Here is a 19,692-nt window from a genome sequence, read left to right as displayed (position 1 = left end):
TTTGCCATGTCACTGCCCTGTTTCTGCAGAGATTTTAAGGCGGAAGAAGAATGATCCTTTATAATAAAACACAAAAATACACAACTCTCTGACTTCCCCTCGTGCATCAGAGGCGCTGTTGCAACCAGAGACTAAGCAGGAACAACAGAATGAAAAGCTCCCCCGCGCAGGTCGTTTTCCGCCGGCGGAACGCAGGTGCTGGGGCCCTCCAGGCGCGCGGGGGACCAGAGAGGGATGGACACACGGCCTGGCAGTTGCCTAGTAACGCGCGCTGGAGGAGTCCCGGCATAACAAGGTCCCGGGGAAGTGTCCCTGGCCCGGAGCTGGACCTTGTAGCCCGTGGTCTCCGCGCCGGCTGCCTGTCCCCACGGCTGGGCGGGTTAGGGCAGGGGAAATGTTGCAGGAGGAGTCGGATCTGTCGCTTGTGATCGCCCAGATAGTCCAGAAGCTCAAGGGCTCCAGCCTGTACGCCCAGTTGGAACGGCAGGCCTGGGTAAGTGGGGCCGAGCGGCGAGGGCAGGACGCGGGCCCGCTCAGCTACGCCGCAGCCCGCCTCCGCCCCAGCTCCCCCCGGCGCACGGAAGATCTCCCTCCCGGGGGGAGCGCCGCCGGCTCGGCCCGGCGCGCGGGGCAGGAGATTTTTAAAGAAGGGCGGGGCGCATCACGCCTTTCCTCAGGCCAGGGACGCGCTCAGGCTGTTCTTTCATCCTCGGGTCCTTTACAGGGTCTGATTTTTTAGGCTGCTGAAATCAGTGGAGGTGGGTTGGACCACGCCTTCACTCCCTTTTTCCGTCCTGTGGGTGGATTTGGGCCCCCCCCCTCCCCCCGGTGGCTTTTTGCTTTCGCGTCTTTTTGTCACCTTCTTGCCGTCTACCCTCCCTGCAATGATTCCCCCTCTATCTGTCCATCCAGCATTTATTGAGTATTTTCTAATGTTCTGGGTTCTTTGGCTGCAGAGATTGACCAGGAGATCTTTGCCTTTTTCTGTAAATGTCATATAAATGGAATCATGTGGTATGTAAACTTTTGTGCCGTGTTTCTGTCATTTAGCCTAAGGCTTTTGAGAGTCTTCCATGTTGTTGGTATTTCAGTAGTGCTGTTCCTTTTTATTGCTGAGTAATATTTCATTGTTTGGATGTACTACAATTTGTTTATCCATCTTTTGGTTGCTGGGCATTTTCTTTTCTTGTTTTGTTTAATTAAATTTTTTTTTTTTTTTGCTGTAACACTGGTTTGTAACATTATGTAAATTTTGGATGTACTTCATTATATTTCAATTTCTGTGTAGATTACATCATGTTCACCACCCAAAGACTAAAATCCGGCAGGACACACATGTGCCTAGTCACCCCTGTCTTCCTCCTCCCTCCCCCCTTCCCCTCTGGTAACCACCAATCCAGTCTCTGTCTCTGTATTTGTTTGTCATTGTTTTTATCTTCCACTTATGAGATCATATGGTATTTGACTTTCTCTCTCTGACTTATTTCACTCAGCATAATATCCTCAAGGTCTATCCATGTTGTCACAAATGGCCTGATTTCATAATTTCTTATGGCTGAGTAGTATTCCATCGTGTGTATATACCACATCTTCTTTATCCATTTGTCCCTTGATGGGCACCTAGGTTGCTTCCAGGTCTTGGCTGTTGTAAATAATCCTGTGATGAACGTAGGGGTGCATATACCTTTCTGCATTTGTGTTTTCATGTTCTTTGGATAAATACCTAGGGGTGGAATAGCTGGATCATATGTAGTTCTATTCTTAATTTTCTGAGTAATCTCCATACTGTTTTCCATAGTGGCTGCACCAGTTTGCACTCCCACCAGCAGTGTATGAGAGTTCCCTTTTCTCCACAACCTCTCCAATACTTATTTCCTGTCTTATTAATTATAGCCATTCTGACGGGCGTGAGGTGATATCTCATTTGCATTTACCTGATAATTACTGATGTTGAACATCTTTTCCTCTGCCTGTTGGCCATCTGTATATATTTTTTGGAGAAATGTCTATTCAGATCTTTTGTCCGTTTTTTATTTGGGTTGTTAGTTTTTTTGTTGTTGAGATGTATGAGTTCTTTGTATATTTTGGATATTAACCCCTTATCAGATGTGTGGTTTGCAAATATCTTCCCGTTCTTAGAGGGATAGCTTTCAGTTTTTCTCCGTTGAGAATGATATTAGCTGTGGGTTTGTCATCTATGGCCTTTATTATGTTGGGGTACTTTCCTTCCATACTCATTTTATTCAGAGGTTTTTTTTTTTTTTTATCACAAATGGATACTGCATCTTGTCAAATGCTTTCTCTGCGTCTGTTGAGATGATCATGTGATTTTTATTCTTCATTATGTTAATGTGGTGTATCACGTTGATTGATTTGCGGATGTTGATTTATCCGTTCATTGGTTGCTGGTCATTTTCAATTGTAGGGTTGTGGGTTGTTTCTGTTTACAGAGATTATGAGCACAACTGATATACACATTCTGGCATACGTTTTTGTTTGAATATTTGTTTTCTTTTCTCTTGAATAAATACCTGTGAGTGGAATTGCTGAATTCTTTAGTAAGCATATGTTTAATTCTATAAGAAACTGCCAAACTGGCCAAGTGGCTGTATCATTTTGAATTTCCACCAGCAACTATGAGAGTTCCAGCTGTTCTGCATCCTTGCTTGTACTTGATGTCAGTTTTTAATTAATTTTTTAATGCTTTTTTCTTCTTCTTTTTTTTGGTGAGGAAGATTGGCCCTGAGCTAACATCTATCGCCAATCTTCTTCTTTCTTTTTTTCCCTCTCCTCAAGCCCCAGTACGTAGTTGTATATCCTAGTTGTAAGTCACTCTTGTTCCTCTATGTGGGATGCTGCCACAGCATGGCTTGATGAACAGGGTGTAGGTCCATGCCCAGGATTCGAACCGGTGAACCCTGGGCTTTTGAAGTGGAGCATGTGAACTTAAGCTCTCAGCCATGGGGCCAGTCCTAATTAATTTTTATTTATTAATTACAGTCCTCTGGTAGGAGTGTAATGATATTCTATTGTGGCTTTAATTGCATTTCCCTAATGACTAAAGATATTGAGCATCATATCATGTGTTTACATCTTCTGTGGTGAAGTGGTCTGTTCAGAAATTTTGCCCATGGAAAAAAATAGTCTTGTTTATTCTCTTATTCTTGAATTGTAAGGATTCTATATAAAGTAATTTATCAGATATACGTCTTGCAAGTATTTTCTTCCAGTCTGTGGCTTATCTTTTCATTTTCCTAACTGGCTATTTCAAATGACATGCATTTTTATCAATTTCTTCTTTTACGGTGTGTGATTTTGTGCCCTACCTAAGAATCTTTTGCTAACCCAGAGTCTCAAAAGGTTTCTCTTATGTTTTGCTGTAGAAGTTTTATTGTTGTAACTTTAGCATTTAGATCTATGATCCGTTTTGAATTAATTTTTCTGTATGGTGCAGCATGTCTTTTTTTTTTTTTTTGGTAGATGGATGTCGAGCACCATACCTATTTCCAGTACCTATTTGTTGACAAAACTGTCCTTTCTCCACTAATTTCCTTGGCACCTTTGTTGAAAATTGATTTAGTGTACACACACACACACACGACTATTTCTGGCTGCCAATAATGTTCCATTGATCTATTTGTCTATTACTATGCCAATACCATAGTGTTTTGATTTTTGTAACTTCATAGTAAGTCTTGAAATCAGAGAGGTAGTCCTCCAACTTTGTTCCCCCTTTTCAAAATTGTTTTGGCTGTTGTAGGTCCTTTGCTTTGCCATATAAATTGTAGAGTCATTTTGTAAATTACTACAAAGCAACTTGCTGGGACTTCATTGGGATTATGTTGACTCTATAGACCAATATGGGGAGAATTGATTGAATTTTCTGCCTGATGAACATGATTTATCTATTTATTTATATCTTTTTAATTTTCTCTTGTCAGTGTTTTATAGTTTTAGTATAGAAATCTTACACCTATTTTGTTAAGATTTTCCCCTAAGTATTTTGTGGTTTTTGATGCTATTATAAGTCATGATTTTTTTCTCATTTCAATTTCCAATTGTTTGTTGTTAGTATACAGAAATATAATTGGCATTTGTATATTTACTGTATATCCCATGACCTTGCTAAACTTACTCGTTAGATACAGTACCTTTTTGGTAGATTGCTTAGGATTTTCCAACTATGTGTATCATATGCAAATAAACACAGTTTTACTTCTTCCTTTCCAATTTGTATGCCTTTTAATTTATTTTTCTTGCCTTATTGCACTGACTGGTGCCTCTAGTACAATGTTGTATAGATGCTTTTTGTTAGGTTGAGGAAGCTTTCTTCTATTTCTGGTTTTCTGAAAGTTTTATTTTGAATGGATGTTGAATTTTGATAAATACTTATTTTGTATCTGTAGAGATGCTCATGTGATTTTTCTTTTTAGTATGTTTGATATGGTGAATAATACTGATTGGTTTTGAATGTTGAATTAATTTTTCATTTCTGAGAAATTTCTCTTGGTTATGCATTATCCTTTTTATTTATTTTGCTTATATTTTGTTGAAGATTTTGTGACTATATTCATGGAAGATACTGGTTTTTAGTTTTTTTTGTTTTGTCTTTTTTTGAGAAAGTTTAGCCCTGAGCTAACTACTGCCAATCCTCCTCTTTTTGCTGAGAAAGACTGGCGTTGAGCTAACATCCATGCCCATCTTCCTCTACATTATATGTGGGACATCTACCACAGCCTGGCTTTTGCCAAGCAGTGCCATGTCCGTACCCGGGATCCGAACCGGCAAATCCCAGGCTACCAAGAAGTGGAACGTGTGAACTTAACCACTGCGCCACTGTGCCGGCCCCTGTAGTTTTTGTTTTAAACATCTTTGTCTGGTTTTGACAACAGATAATGCTGATCTCATTAAATTAGTTGGGAAGTCTTCCCTCCTGTTCTATTTTCTGGAAGAATTTGTGAATATCATTTCCTCCTAAAGGTTTGGTAGAATCTCCAGTAGAGTCATTGGAGCCTGGAGTTTTCTTTATGGGAACATTTTTATATAAAATTTTAAACTTTAAAATATATGTAGGGCTATGCAGATTATCTATTTCCTCTTGTATAAGCTTTGGTAGTTTTTATGGTTCAAGAAATTGTTGCAGTTAATCTGCATTATCAAATTTATTCACATAATGTTGTTTATATTATTCCCCTATTTTCTTTTCAATGTCTGTAGGATTTGTGGTGATAGCCCCTCTTTCATTTCTGATATTATAATAGGTGTTTTATCTTTTTTCTTGATTGGTCTGGCTAGAGAGTTACCAATCTTACTGATCTTTTCGAAGAACTATCTCTTGTTTTCATTGGTTTTTTTAGGTTTTTCTGTTTTGAATCTCTTAATTTTTCTTTATTATGTGACTCTCCTTGCCTTGAATTTAATTTGAATTTTTTTCTGGTCACTTAGGTAGAAATTTAGATAATTGATTTGAGACTTGTATTCTCTTCTAATGTAAAGCTACACTTTTCCTCTATGTCCTGCCTTAGGTGGGTCCCATGAATTCTGATATATTCTATTGTCATTTTCACTCAATTAAAAATTTAAAACAATTTCTCCTGTGACTTTATTATTGACTTATGAGTTATTTAGAAATGTGTTGTTTAGTTTGCAAATTTTGGGTGATTTTGCTGATGCCTTTCTGTGATTTCTAGCTCATTTCCATTATGGCGAAGAACATAATCTCTATAATTTCAATTCTTTTAAATTTGTTGAAGTTTCTTTTATAGCTCACAATAAATTCTGTCTTGTTGAATGTTCCATGTGCACTTGAAAAGCATGAACATTCTACTGTTGCTGCTTTATAAATGTCAATTAAGTCAAGTAGATTGATAATTTTGTGTAATTGTTCTCTATCCTTACTGATTGTGGAGGCTTCAGTCAATACAGCCAGGAGTCAAGCTAGGTTTGAGTTCTATTATTACTGTCATTAGCTTCAGCATACCACAGGCTTCAAATTCAGTGGACTGCTGTAAATTTTTGCTTAGAAGGGGTCCTGAGGTACTGGAGGAGTTTTCTCACTGTTTCTGCTACATCCTCAGCTTTCTTCAGTCTCTGCTTGCTGTCCCACAAGGGAAGTCTCTCTTCATGCTCTTGTCCCTCCCTCAGCTGTAGTCTGCTGTTTGTTACTCAGTCTCAGACTCATGGTAGGTACAGGAGTTCTCTATTCTCTTCCTCCTGTTTCAGTCCACATGCCTTGGGGGGTGAGTCTTTCTCAGTGTTCCTTCCTCTTCTCCCTTTTGCAGACAAACTCTGCCTAGTATCTGTGGCATTTATTAGGTGAAAGCAGGATTGCTGCCCTTCCACTAGTGCTGGCTTACCTCTGCTTCGTACTGGTGTAGGATCCTGGGCCCAAGAGAGTTTTCTTATCTTCCCATGAGGAAGAGGGGTTTTGCATCTATCTCACCACCAGAAGCAGTGAATTATTGCCTTGTCTTCAGAGTGGGATGGTTTCTGACTCTCTCCCAGAGGTTTAAGGCCTTTTCTCACATGAGAGGAGACTTTGGACAAGGTGGCATGGTTTTATGCTTGTCCTGCAGTGGCACCCTATCCCTTCTTGTGTACCTGTGCCATGAGAATGGGCTCGCTTCAGTTCCCTGCTCTGCCCCCAGTCTTTTGTGTGGGCACCTGGTGGAGACCCAGGGACAAGAGCATGTGAGTGAGTTTGAATTCTCCTTGTGTTTTGAGTTCCCAGTTATTCTAAACTGTTAAGCTAGCCCACATCTAGTCTATAGCAGTTAAAATTTTAGCTGATTTCTGCTTACTCGCTCATATGGTAGCTTGTTTTACCGCCTGTGCTCTGCCACAGGTGAAATAGTTTCAAGTCCCATTTGTCCTTGGGGAGGGTTGTTACTCTTTGCAATTCAGTTCAATTGATTGTCTTACAACTTCAGTTTTCTGATGGGTTCAAAAGTTATGATTTTCTAGATTATACCACTTTTTCTCATTGTTAGGATGAGAGTGACATTTCTTGTACTGGTTTTCTACAGCCTGTGCACTAGCAGATCTCCGATAATAAGTGTTTAAAGATTGCATCTGTATCCATGAGAAAGATTGTTCTGTAATTTTCCTTTCTTATAATGTCTTTGACAAGTTTTATATCAAGGTTATACTGGCCTGATAAAATGAGTAGGGAAGTGTTCCTTCCCTTTTTATTTTCTATTTGCTGCAGGAGTTTTATGAGATTGTATTTCTTTCTTAAATGTTTGGAAGAATTCTCCAATGAAGGCTGTGTCTCAGATTTTTTGTGGGGAAGTTTTTGTTTTTAAATTAGTAGACTTATTTTTTTGGAATAGTTTTAGGTTTACAGAAAAGTTGAGGAAAAGGTACAGAGTTTCCATACCTCCCCTCTCCCTTTGCACACAGTTTCCCCTATTATTAACATCTTGCATAGTGTGGTACATTTGTTACAATTGTTGAAACAATATTGATACATTATAATTAAATAAAGTCTATAGTTTACATGAGGGTTCACTCTTTATGTTGCAGAGTTCTGTGGATTTTAACAAATGTATAATGTCATGTATCCACTATTCCAGTATCTTAGGTATAGTTTCACTGTCCTAAAAATCCTTTGTTTTCTACCTACTCGTCCCTCCCTTCTCTCCTCCCAAGCCCCTGGCAACCAATGATTTTTTTTTTTTTACTGTCTCTATAGTTTTGCCTTTAAGAATGTTATATAATTGGAATCAAAGTATGTAACCTTTTCAAACTGGCTTCTTTCACTTATCAATGTGCATTATGTTCCTGTATGTCTTTTTGTGGCTCGATAGCTTTTTTTTTCTGAATAATATTTTATTGTGTGGATGTATCACAGTTTGTTTATACATTCCCTTGTTGAAGGATATCTTGGTTGCTTCCAGGTTTTGCCACTTAGGACTAAAACTGTTACAAACATTCCTGTGTAGATTTTTGTGTAGACATAAGTTTTCAGCTCATTTGGGTAAATAGCAAGGAGCATGATTGCTGGATTGTGTGGTAAAACTATGATTACCTTTGTTAGAAACTGACAACTTTCTTCCAATGTGGCTGTACCATCTTGCATCTCAGCCAGCAATGAATGAGAGTTCCTGTTGCTCCAAATCCTCGGCAACATTTGGTGTTACCAGTGTTTTAGATTGTAGCCATTATAATAGGTGTGTTGTGTCATTTTAATGTGCAATCCCCTAATGACATATGATCTTGAGCATCTTTTCATATGTTTATTTGCTCTCCATATGTCTTCTTTGGTGAGATGTCTGTTCAGATCTTTTGCCTATTTTTTAATTGGATGTTTTCTTATTGTTGAGTTTTAAGAATCTGTTGTATATTTTGGGTATAAGTCATTTATCAGTTATGTGTTTTACAAATATTTTCTCCCAACCCGTGGCTAGTTTTTTCATTCTCTTAACAGTATCTTTCTCAGAGAAGTTTTTAATTTTAATGAAATCTAACATCAATTTTTTCTTTTATGGATCGTGCTTTTGGTGTTGTGTCTAAAAATTAATCACCAAACCCAGGGTCACTTAGATTTACTTCTGTGTTATCTTTTAGAAGTCTTATAATTCTAGGTTTTACTTTTAAGTCTGTGATCCATTTTGAGTTAATTTTTGTGAGTGGTATGAGGTCTATGTCTAGATTCTTTTTTTTGCATATGGAAGTCCAGTTTTTCTAGTACAATTGGTTGAAAAGACTGTCTTTGCTTCATTAAACTACCTTTGCTCTTTTGTCAAAGACCAGTTGAGTATATTTGTGTTGATATTTCTGGGTCTGTATTCTATTCCATTGAATTATTTTTCTACTCTTTCACTATTACCACTCTGTCTTGATTTCTGTAGCCTAATATTAAATTCAAGTTGGGTGGTATCAGCCCTCCAACTTTGTTCTTCTTCTTCAATACTGTGTTGGCAAGACTTTCAATAACAGATTCAATTTTAATAAGTAGAGAAGTATTCAGATTTTCTGTTCCTTCTAATGAGAGTTTTGATAAGTTGTGTTTTTCATGGAATTTGTTCATTTCATTTAAATGATATAAATCATTGGCCTAAAGTTGTTTATAATGAACTTTTATTTCTTTTTAATGTCTGAAAAGTCTGTTATAATTTCTGATAATGGTAATTTGTGTGTGTGTATGTGTTTCAACAGTTTTTGCTAGGGTTTATCAATTTAATTAATCTCATCAAAAAACCAGTTTTGGCTTTGCTGATTTTCTCTTAATTTTGGATCATATCTTTATTTTAATTTCCTCCTACTTTCTTTGGGATTGATTTGCTGTTCTGTTTTTTAGTTTCTTGACATGGAAGCTTAGGTCAGATTTGAAGCCTTCTTTTCTAAAATATGCATTTGAGGCTCTAATTTCCCCCAAGCACTACTTTAACTGCATCCCACTGTTTTAAAGGGTCATATTTTCATTATCCTTTTGTTCAAAATATTTCCTTATAGTTTTTGTGATTTTTTATTTCATCCAAGAGTTATCCTGAAGTGTGCATTGCTTAATTTCCAAGCAGTTGAGATATTCTTTTTATATTTTTGTTATTGACTTTCAGCTTAATTTCAATGTTGTCAGAGAACATTCTCTGGTTGATTAAGTATTTTAAAATTGTTGAGGCCTGCCTTGTAACCCAGTATATAGTCAATTTTGCTGAATGTTCCCTGTGCACTTGTAAAGAATGTGTATACTGTCACTGTTTGGTCGAGTTACCTTTATGTTACTGAGGTCTAGTTGTTAATTATGCTGTTCAGTTCTTCTATAATCTTAATGATTTTCTTAGGCTTGTTTTGTCAGCTATTGAAAGAAATATGTTAAAGTTTCTTACCATGATTGTATATTTTGTTTATTTCTTTTAATTCTCTCAATATTTTGCTTTGTATATTTTAAGTCTATTTTATTGATTGTATACAGATTTATATTGTGATATTTTCCTGATGGATTAACCCCTTAATCATTATGAAATGTCCTTCTGTATCTCTAATAAGGTTCTTGCCTTAAACTTTGTTTTGTTTGATGTTAGGATGTTAGTATAGCTGTACCAGCTTTCTTTGGTTAGTGTTGCCAGCCAAAATTGGGGTTCCCTGCCCAATGTGCATACACAAGCCAATTAACTATGGCACCAGCCTTTGAGGGGAGAAATCAGTTTTTTATTCTGCGAGATCCATCTCCAGGGAGATCGGGGGCGTGTGCCCTCAGATCTGTCTCCCCGATTCAGGATTTGGGACGAAATTTAAGAGATTAGGGAGCACAGGCTGGCACTCGGAAACGCTGGTGGGACAGGTTTTGATTGGTGGGCTTCAGGTATTTATGGTGAGGTTCAAAACATTTATGACAGGGTTCTAAACATGTTGCACGCGGTAGAGAAAGAATTTTAACAGCAGATCCTCCTGAATGTGGGACCCCTCGCTTCTGATAAGAGTCCAGCTTTCAAGTTCCAGTCGTGTCCCAGTCCTTGGGTTTCATGAGAAGGAGGATCTTTGGTTCTGAGGTCATTTCAGATCATGATTTCTTGTTTTGCGCATGCCCTGCCTGCGTGACTTTGCAGTTTTTCTGAAAGACGATCCTTAGTCATTTTTGTTGGTCAGAGTTGGAGGTCTGTTCAAACTGGCTCTAAATTGGCCCAGGGTTACAGTGAGGAGTGGCATGGTGTGACTCTCTCCATCCTTTAATTTTCACTCTTTCTGTGACTATATTTAATGCCTGTTTCTTGAAAGTATCAGCATTGTGTTGACATAAATAATCCATAACCAATCTATAAATCAGAACTGGGGTGAGTTTATTATGAGCCAGAGTGAGGATTATAACCAAGAAGGCCTTAGAAGGAGTTCTCGGGAAGCATGGTTTTCAGTACTCTTCTATCTTTGCAGGACAAAGAACATACATTAAACACACCCAAGAGACATTGTCATCAAAATTTCAAAGAGGTATTCAGTTGCACATTAGCAGGTCAACGTGACTATGATGTCAGGAAAGGGACTAATCCAGGCATTACCAATACAGTGTTACCAATAGGGCATAGGAGGGGAAGTATGCGTTCTTCTCTTAAGAGAGTGCATTCTTTACTTTAATGGTTAAGCAGATGTGCAATGTATGTTTGATAGGCCATAAGTCAGGCTTTTTAGTTCAAGCCAAATCAGTTTTGAACTCAAATAGTTATCCCATATACCTCAATATGTGAAAATCTCTTGTCAATCGTATAGTTGTTTTTTAAATCTAGCCTGACAATCAGTCTTTTAATTGTATTATTTAGTCTATTTACATTTAGGAATTTACTGATATATTTGGTTTCATATTTCTGGTCTTAAAATTTGTTTTTTTATTTGATCTATTTGCTTCATAGTCTGTTTTCTCTCGTTTCTTGCCTTCTTTTGGATTATTCAAATATTGTTGTTATTCTGTTTTCCTCTCCGTTAATGTGACAGTTACACATTGTTTGACTGTTCTTTAGGTAGCTACCCTAGAGGTTACAGCATCTATTCTTGATGAATTATAGTCATAACTTATTACTTTTACTATTTCCTTGTAATGCTTGAGCTTAGAACACTACTCATTTATACCTCTTTTGTGTTATTTTTGTCATGCATTTTATGTATATTTTAAACCCCGCAAGACATTGTTATTACTGTTTTGTAGCATCAATATTTAGTCAGTATTTACTCATTTTTAACCACATTTTTGTCTTTTTTGTTTCTTGTCGTTCCTCCTACATTTCCACCTTTCCACTGGGATTATTTCTCTTCTACCATGGGACTCTTCCCAGTATTTCTTTTAGTGCAAGATTCCTGCTCACAGATTCCTCAGTTTTATTTGCCTGATGATGTCTTTATTTCATCTTCACTTTTGAGGGATTTTTTTTCTGCATTAAGATTTCAAAGTTGGCAGTAATTGTTTTCAGTGTGTTAAGACCTTTCATTGTCTCCTGGCCTCTTTGTTTTCTGTTGTGAAGTCAGCCATCAGTCCTTTTGTTGACCACTGAATGTATGTCCTCCACTCGCACCTGGCTGCTTTGAACATTTTCTGTCTCTTTGGTTTTCAGTAGTTTTGTTAAGATGTATCTTACTATTGTTTGTATTATTATTATTGTTTAACTTATTCTGGTTTGAGTTTGTGGGACTTCTTAAATCTGGGCTTGAAACTAAAGATTTCACTAGTTTGGGAAAATTCTTGGTCATTATCTGTTCAAATATTTATTCTGCCACACTTTTCTCTCTCCTGTCTTTCTGAAACTTCAACACTGAGACACATTAGATTTTTCACTGAGTCCCACTTATCTCTAACACTCTTTTTCTCTTTTCTGTAATTTTTTTTTTCACTGTGCTGCAGTTTGGATATTTTCTTTTGACCTTCTTCCAATTCATTAATCTTGTTTGATGCTATTTTTGTATTTCCTGGTAAATTCATCTAATGAGCTCCTATTAACATAGGGTATTTTTCAGTCCTAAAATTTCAAGATGATTCTTTTTTATTGATTGCAATTCTCAGGTAAAATTATCTGCTTTTCATCTATTTTGTCCATTTTTTCCTTCTTTTTTAAAAAACATATAACTCATAATTATTTTAAAATCCTTTTCAGTTAACACCAATATCTAGATCACGTGTGGATCTTTGTTTATGGTGTTATTTTTTTCTTAGCTTTTGTTCATCTGATTTTGTCTGTTTACATGCCTAGTAAATTTTTATTTAATGCCAGACATTGTGTCTGAAAAACTGTAGAGGTTTTCTGTCCCTTTCTCTTTCGCTTCTCCTCCTGGGACTTCTATAATGTAAATGTTAATATTCTTAATGCTGTCCCAGGGGTCCTTTATGCTATCCTTGTTTTTTAAAATTCTTTTTTCTTTTTGCTGTTCCGATTGGGTGATTTCCACTACCCTTCTCCTCCAGATCGCTCATCTGTTCTTCTGCATCATGTAATCTGCTGTTGATTTCCTCGAGTGTATTTTTCATTTCAGTTATTGTATTCTTCAGTTCTGGCTGGTTCTTCTTTATATTTTCTATCTGTTTGTTGAAGTTTTCACTGCATTCATCTATTCTTCTCCTGAGTTTGGTGAGTATCTTTGTAACCATTGCTTTGAACTCTTTATCTGCTAGATTGCTTGTCTCCATTTTGTTTAGTTCTTTTTCTGAGGTTTTAGCTTGTTCTTTCATTTAAAGATATTTCTCTGTCTCTTCATTTTGCCTAGTTCTCTGTGTTTGTTTCTATGTATTAGGTAGATCAGCTACACCTCCTGGTCTTGAAGGGGTGGCCTTATGTAGACGGTGTCCTGTGGGGTCTAACAGTGCAATCCCCCCTGGTCACCACAGCCAGGATCTCCAGGTGTGTCCCTGTGTAGGCTGTGTGTGTCCTCCTGTTGTGCCTGGGCCACAGTTGCATGGGTGTGCTGGTGTGTGGAGCTGGTGCTCACAGGCAGGAGCTGCTTTGGAGGGGTGCCGGCCAGAGCAGGTCTACAGGGGAGCACTGGGTGGTGGGGGCGGGGGCAAATGGTGCTAGCAAGGTAAAGGGAGTGTTAGGAATGGTACCCACCAGGCAGGTAAAAGGAGAGTGAAAAAAATGTTGCTGGCCAGTGCTTTTATCCCCGGAGAAAGTTCCAATAGATCCCTGCCCTTCCAGCACCTGCCCTAAAATTTGAGTCAGTGAATCTCCCTCATGTGTAACCCAGGCACTTTTCAAACTGCTGCCTCTGTGCTGGGACTCCAGTGAGTTTGTGTGTGCCCTTTAAGAAGGAAGTCTCGGTTTCCTGTAGCCCTCCAGCTCTCCCAAACGGAAGCCCCACTGGTTTCCAAAGCCAGAGTTAGGAGGGCTCCTCTTCCTGTGCGTGTCGCCCAGGCTGGGGATCCCATGTGGGGCTGAGACCCCTCGCTTGTCCGGGATGTCCTTGTGCCTGTGGTATCCCTTCCGCCTGTGTGTCGCTGTGCCCGGGGGTGGGGTGTGGGTCCTGACTAGACTGCTTCTCCGCCCCTCCTACCCTTCTGGAGGTGGCTTTTTCTTTATATCCTTAGTTGTGGGGAAGCTGTTCTGCTAGTCTTCAGGTCATTCCCAGTGGTAGTCGTTCTGTATGTGGTTTGATGTGTCTGGGGAAGAGGCTCTTCCTACTATGACATCTTGATCTAACTCCATAATATATTTGTAAACAACTGGCTGTTTATTTGTCACATTTAAAAAACTTAATCAGGAAGGCATTTTCCCACCACCAGCATTTTCTGAACTGCCTCCATTTTGTCTGTTTGAGTATACTCAGAAAGTGCTAGAATAGTGGCTCAACTTAATTAGAAAAATAAAATCACACAGAATATTTCAAAGCCAAATATAAATAATTCTTAGATATTTTTCCCTGCTACTAATGCTTCTCTTTTAGTATTATAATTAAACATCTATTGTATTTTAATATATCTTTTTATATATTGAAGTTTAATTCTTTAAGATCTTAGTGTGATAACGGAATTTTGTGTTTCTAGAAAGGGGTTATGTTTTTTTATTTTTGAGTTTTCCTTTCCTGAGTTACTTTGTTATGAAGTCAACCTGTATCTTAAGGTTGAATTTGCTCACTCATCCTCTAGATACTGGAGTGATAGCCTAATTCCAAATTTGATGTCTAGCACCAAATCAGTGTTGTTATTTTGTATCATGCATTATTTGTATTTGAAATGGATTTTGTATAAAACCTCAAATGTTATTTCCCTTTCATTAAGTGTTTAATAAGTCTTGTTGCTCAGAGTGTTATTATAAATAATCGAATTGTGAAAGGAAGGAACCTGAAAGAAGATAGGCTTTGGAGAGAGAAGGAATAATATAACTGATAGGATGTTGTCATAAGTCTAGAACCCCGGAGCATCTCAATGCTAGTGTCCCTTACAAAAAACTTATGAAATTATATCTCAAATATTATTTGTTTTTTATTCAGCGTTAACAGAAATACATACCATGTATAGAGAGTTTAGAGATCATAAAAAGGAAAAAAGAAACTGAAATTTATTTATTTTAGGGAAATGAAAATTAAATGGATTTCATTAAATAGATTTTAATTAAATATATTTTCTAGAAGGCATAGATAGACAGAATGTATATTGGTAGCAAAAGGCCTGTGCCATAATTAAAGCTTACTATCTTGTTGTTTTTTTTTTCTTTCTATGGTGGGATTTGGCATAGACTAGGGGGAAGCTCCAGGTTGGACTACTGCGGTTGATATATAAATTAGTAATTCAGGGACTCTCATTGTGTTTGGTGTGAACCAGGGAGTGGTATCATCCTTACCCATATCTGCATTGGCTACTGTTGTATCCTTTAATCCTGGAAAGTAAGACAGTGAAGAAATGAATTATGGTGTTCAGGATTTCAAAATAAGAAACCTCTTATTTCCATAGAATTTATGTACTTGAGGGATCAGATAACCATTAAAATGTGGATTTGCTTTGTGTAAGCAAATGTTCATGTTTTATTTCAACACTGAATTGCTTAGAGGAGGTTCTTGAATTAGGTAAGGCTGAGTCGGAATGACAGGGAAAAGATCAATTACTAAATGTGAACTGAAGTCTGTTTCAGGCATAAAGTATATTATGAAAGAGGCTAGGAAGTAAAGATGTGGAGTAAGGGGGATAAGACAGAGAAGTAGGTCAGCTTGGGGACGTCAGCAAAAGAAGGCCAGTGAGGGATCCATCCTCAAGTGAGAGAAACCAGAGCAGAGCTCAAATTATACAGCACGGACTGAGCCTAAGGCATGGTCAGCTTGCCCAGAGCCAAAATTTCCAATTTGAAACTAAAACTCATTCCTGGCTACAGTGGATGTCCACTGGGACTACTAGGATTACAGAAACAAATCTGGTCTATAGTTTTAGAAAGAACTAAAAGTATTAGGAAGAAATGGGAGTAACTAATTCCACATATTTTAATTGAGCCTCTCTTCTGTGGTGGTGATGGGCTCTTGAGAGAAATTAGACAAAGTTCAAAATAATTATGTTAATGATAACAATGTTTGGGCATTAATGTGGGAAAGGGCCGTGTATCCTATTTCATCACACTTATCTATTAGCTTTTTGTTTATATCCCTCAATACACTGTGGGTTCCTCAAGAGTAAGGGAGGACTGTGTCTTGTTTTTCTTTTTATATCCAGCAACTGGCACATAGGAAGTGTTCAGTTAATTATTGAAAGAAGAATGTAAATGAATAGGCATATACTAAGGTATAAATATAATACCGAAAGGAAATGGCTGGGGATGGGGAAGGCTTGCATAGCACTCAACGTGGGAAGATGAGCGTGACTTCCCAGTGTGGGAACGGCGAGAAGGCTAGGAAGCAGCTTCTGTTGTACGGCACTTCTAGAGAGATAAGATTATATAGTCTGGGTGAGACTAGATTTTTAGGGGATTGTTAATGCCGGGATGAATTCGCCTTTTTTCTCTAGGCAGTGAGGGGTTATTGGGGTATAGGCGGTCCTTGATTTACAATGGTTTGACTTATGATTTTTTGATTTTACAATGGTATGAAAGTGACAACATTTAGTAGAAAGTATACTTTGATTTTTGAATTTCAATCTTTTCCTGGGCTAGTGCTTTGTGGTACAGTACTCTCTCGTCCTGCCAGGCAGCAACAGTGAACCGAAGCTCCCCATCAGCCACGTGATCATGCGAGTAAATAATCAATATACTTTCAACCATTCTGTACCCAAACAACCATTCTGTTTTTCATTTTCAGTACAGCATTCAATAAATTACATGAGATATGCAGCACTTTATTATAAAATAGGCTTTGTGTTAGATGATTTTGCCCAACTGTAGGCTAATGTAAGTGTTCCGAGTGTGTTTAAGGTAGGCTAGGTAAGATAAGATGTTTGGTAGGTTAGGTGTATTAAATGCATTTTTGACTCATGATATTTTCAATTTACACTGGGTTTCTCAGGATATAACCCCATCGTAAGTCAAGGAAGATCTGTATCATGAGGAGGGTGATGACAGGAAGGTGGTTTTTAGGAACTTTAATCTGTCCCTGGTGAGCAGGGTAGATAGGAATAGGGGAGAGTGTTCCAGCCTCCTCCTCCACCTTATTGCTGCCTACATTCCACTGGAACTTTTGCTATTCCACAAACTGACAGTGCACAAGAACATTCCCGTGCCGTTGCCTAGTCTGTCCACTCAGCCTATACTGCTTAGCTCCTCTTTTCCACTTTCTTCAATTAGAATTGTTCCTTTCTCTATGGATGATGCCTCTGTTATAACATATTTTCTTTCTTATAACGGAGTTAGTTGTTTTTTGGCTGTCTTTGTTTCTGGGCTAAAAATTTCAGAGAACAAGGACACTGTCTTATTCATCATGTGTTTCTCATGGGATTTTGCAGGTGTGGGTCTAAAGACTCTTTAGTGCAAGTGCATTTATTGAAAACACATTTATGAAGTTCTTACTATGTGATAGCTATTGTGCTGGATCTTGGGGTAGAGAGATGAAAGATACTTGTCCTCAAAGAGCCTATAGTCTAGTGCAGTGGTTCTCGAAGTATGGTCTGTGGACTCTTAGTGGTCTCTAAGATCTTTCAGGTCAAAACTATTTTATATAATATAAAGAATCTTTTTAAAAAAATTCATTATGCTGCTGTTTGCACTGATGGTATAAAAGCAATGATGATGGGTTTAGCTGCTAGTATCTTAGCACAAATCAGGAAATGGTATCAAACTGTACTAGTAGTCATTGTATTGTTCACCACCACACATTCACAGTAAGAAAATAAAAAGCTGGTTTCACTTGAGGGTCTGTGATGAAACGGTAAACAATTATTAATTTTATTAAATCTCATTCCTTGAATACACAGATTTTTAATATTCTACTTGAGGAAATGGAAAGTGTGCATAAGGCACTTCTGCTGTATATTGAAATAAGATGATTATCTAGAGTAAAAGCACTCCTACGATTAATTGAGTTACGTACGAGCTGAATTGCTTTTTTTCTTTAGTAAAACACCATTTTTACTTGAAAGAGCAATTGACAAACTGTTGTTATTCAGACTTGGGTATTTGGCAGATATTTTCTCTAAAATGAGCAAAGTGAGCCTATCACCCCAAGGAAAACTTGTGTGTGTTGCCAATGATAAAATTCAAGCTTTAAATAAAATTTAGATTCTGGAAAACTTGTATTCACCACTGTGAACTTGGTGGCCCAATGCTTAAAGACTTTTCTGATGATATTGTTGGTGAAGTTAAATGAATGTTACTTTTTGATATTGTTTAATGAAATGTGTCCACTGCATCACTTAGTTAATCAATATATTCGAAATGATCAGAGCATAATGTTACAAAATCATGTATAGGTAGAAGATTGATTCAAAATGCAAGGCAGATGTATACAAGTTTATGTAATAAAGTATGAAAAGTTTATTGTTCAGATTCCACATTACAACTAATCTTTAGGAAACTACTACTTGTCAAATATTGATATACCATTAAAGGAAAGTATCCACAATGTCTGAAAAGGATATTACAATACCCTTCCCTTTTCCAGTTACCTGTCTGTGTGACACTGATTTGCTTCATATGCATCAATAAAAACAACATAATGCTACGGATGTAATAGCACAGCAGGTTGACGAATCCACCTATCTTCTAAGCCAAACATCAGAGATTTGCAAAACTGTAAAACAATGCCTCTTTTTTCTCACTATTTTTTTCCCTGAAAACACAGTTCTTTTAGATAAAAATTATCTTAAGTTAATATGTAATGAGTTTATATTATTTCTAAAGAATCAATAAATAATTTTCATTGTGGTAAAATATACATAAAAGGTACCATTTTAACCATTTGTAAGTGTACAGTTCAGTGGCATTGAGTTTATTCACATTGTTGTGCAGCCATCACCACCATCCATCTCCAGAACTTTTTCATCATCCCAAACTGAAACTCTTTACCCATTAAACAGTAACTCCACATTCCCTCCTCCCCTTTGCCCCTGGCACCACCATTTTACTTTCTGTCTTTGTGAATTTGACTACTCTAGGTTCCTCATACAAGTGGAGTCATACAGTATTTGTCTTTTTGTGACTGGCTTATTTCACTTAGCATAATGTCCTCAAGGTTCATCTATGTTGTAGATGTGTTAGGTTTTTTTAAAGCTGAGTACTATTCCATTGTATGTCCTTACCACATTTTGTTTATCCATTCATTTGTCTGAATACTTGTGTTGCTTCCACATTTTAGCTAATGTGAATAATGTTGCTGTGAACTTGAGTGTACAAATAAATCTTCAAGTTCCTGCTTTCAGTTCTTTTGAGTATCTACCCAGAATTAGAATTGCTGGATCATATGGTAACTCAATTTTTAAGTTTTTGAAGAACTGCCATACTAATAAACAAATAGGTTTAATTTTTTCTGTATTAACTTCTAATGTTGGAAATACCAGTAGATATAATCCACATAAACAGAAGTACTTTGAGATCCTCAATAATTTTTAAGAAAGTGAGGGTCCTGAGACTTTAAAATTTGAGAATCAATGGCCTAGTGGAATGAGTGAAGTAGAGAGGTCACTTAGGAAGTTACTCCAGTAGAGGACAAGTTGGACTGGACTTTGCTCAGAGAAGAATGGCCAGGGTGGTAAGAAGAATCTGTCATATGAAGAGAACCTGGAGAACCTGGAAATATATGTGACCTTGAAAAGAGAAGCTTTTAGGGAAGACACAGTAGTTCTCTTCAAATATTTGAGAGTCCCTCATG

At 37.5% G+C, this 19,692-nt stretch overlaps 1 protein-coding gene across 5 annotated transcripts in view; it reads left to right on the top strand.

Annotated features, from left to right (window-relative positions):
• The first annotated feature begins 200 nt into the window (after window positions 1–200).
• Window positions 201–19,692, top strand: part of TBC1D19 (TBC1 domain family member 19) — a 147,826-nt gene continuing 128,334 nt past the window's right edge. Inside the window, exon 1 of one of the 5 annotated variants that reach the window (XM_044767663.2) lies at window positions 201–493. In XM_044767663.2, coding sequence (XP_044623598.1) covers window positions 395–493 — 99 coding nt within the window. In that variant the 5' untranslated portion in view covers window positions 201–394. Of the gene's footprint in view, window positions 494–620; window positions 759–19,692 lie in introns of those variants that run through there. The other 4 variants (XM_044767664.2, XM_044767666.2, XM_044767665.2 and 1 more) reach the window with 4 other exon arrangements.

Source organism: Equus asinus, chromosome 3 (assembly GCF_041296235.1).
Source record: "Equus asinus isolate D_3611 breed Donkey chromosome 3, EquAss-T2T_v2, whole genome shotgun sequence".
NCBI classification, from domain to species: domain Eukaryota; kingdom Metazoa; phylum Chordata; class Mammalia; order Perissodactyla; family Equidae; genus Equus; species Equus asinus.
The sequence above is the reverse complement of the archived record's forward strand: the minus strand, read 5'-3'. Positions and strand labels throughout refer to the sequence as shown.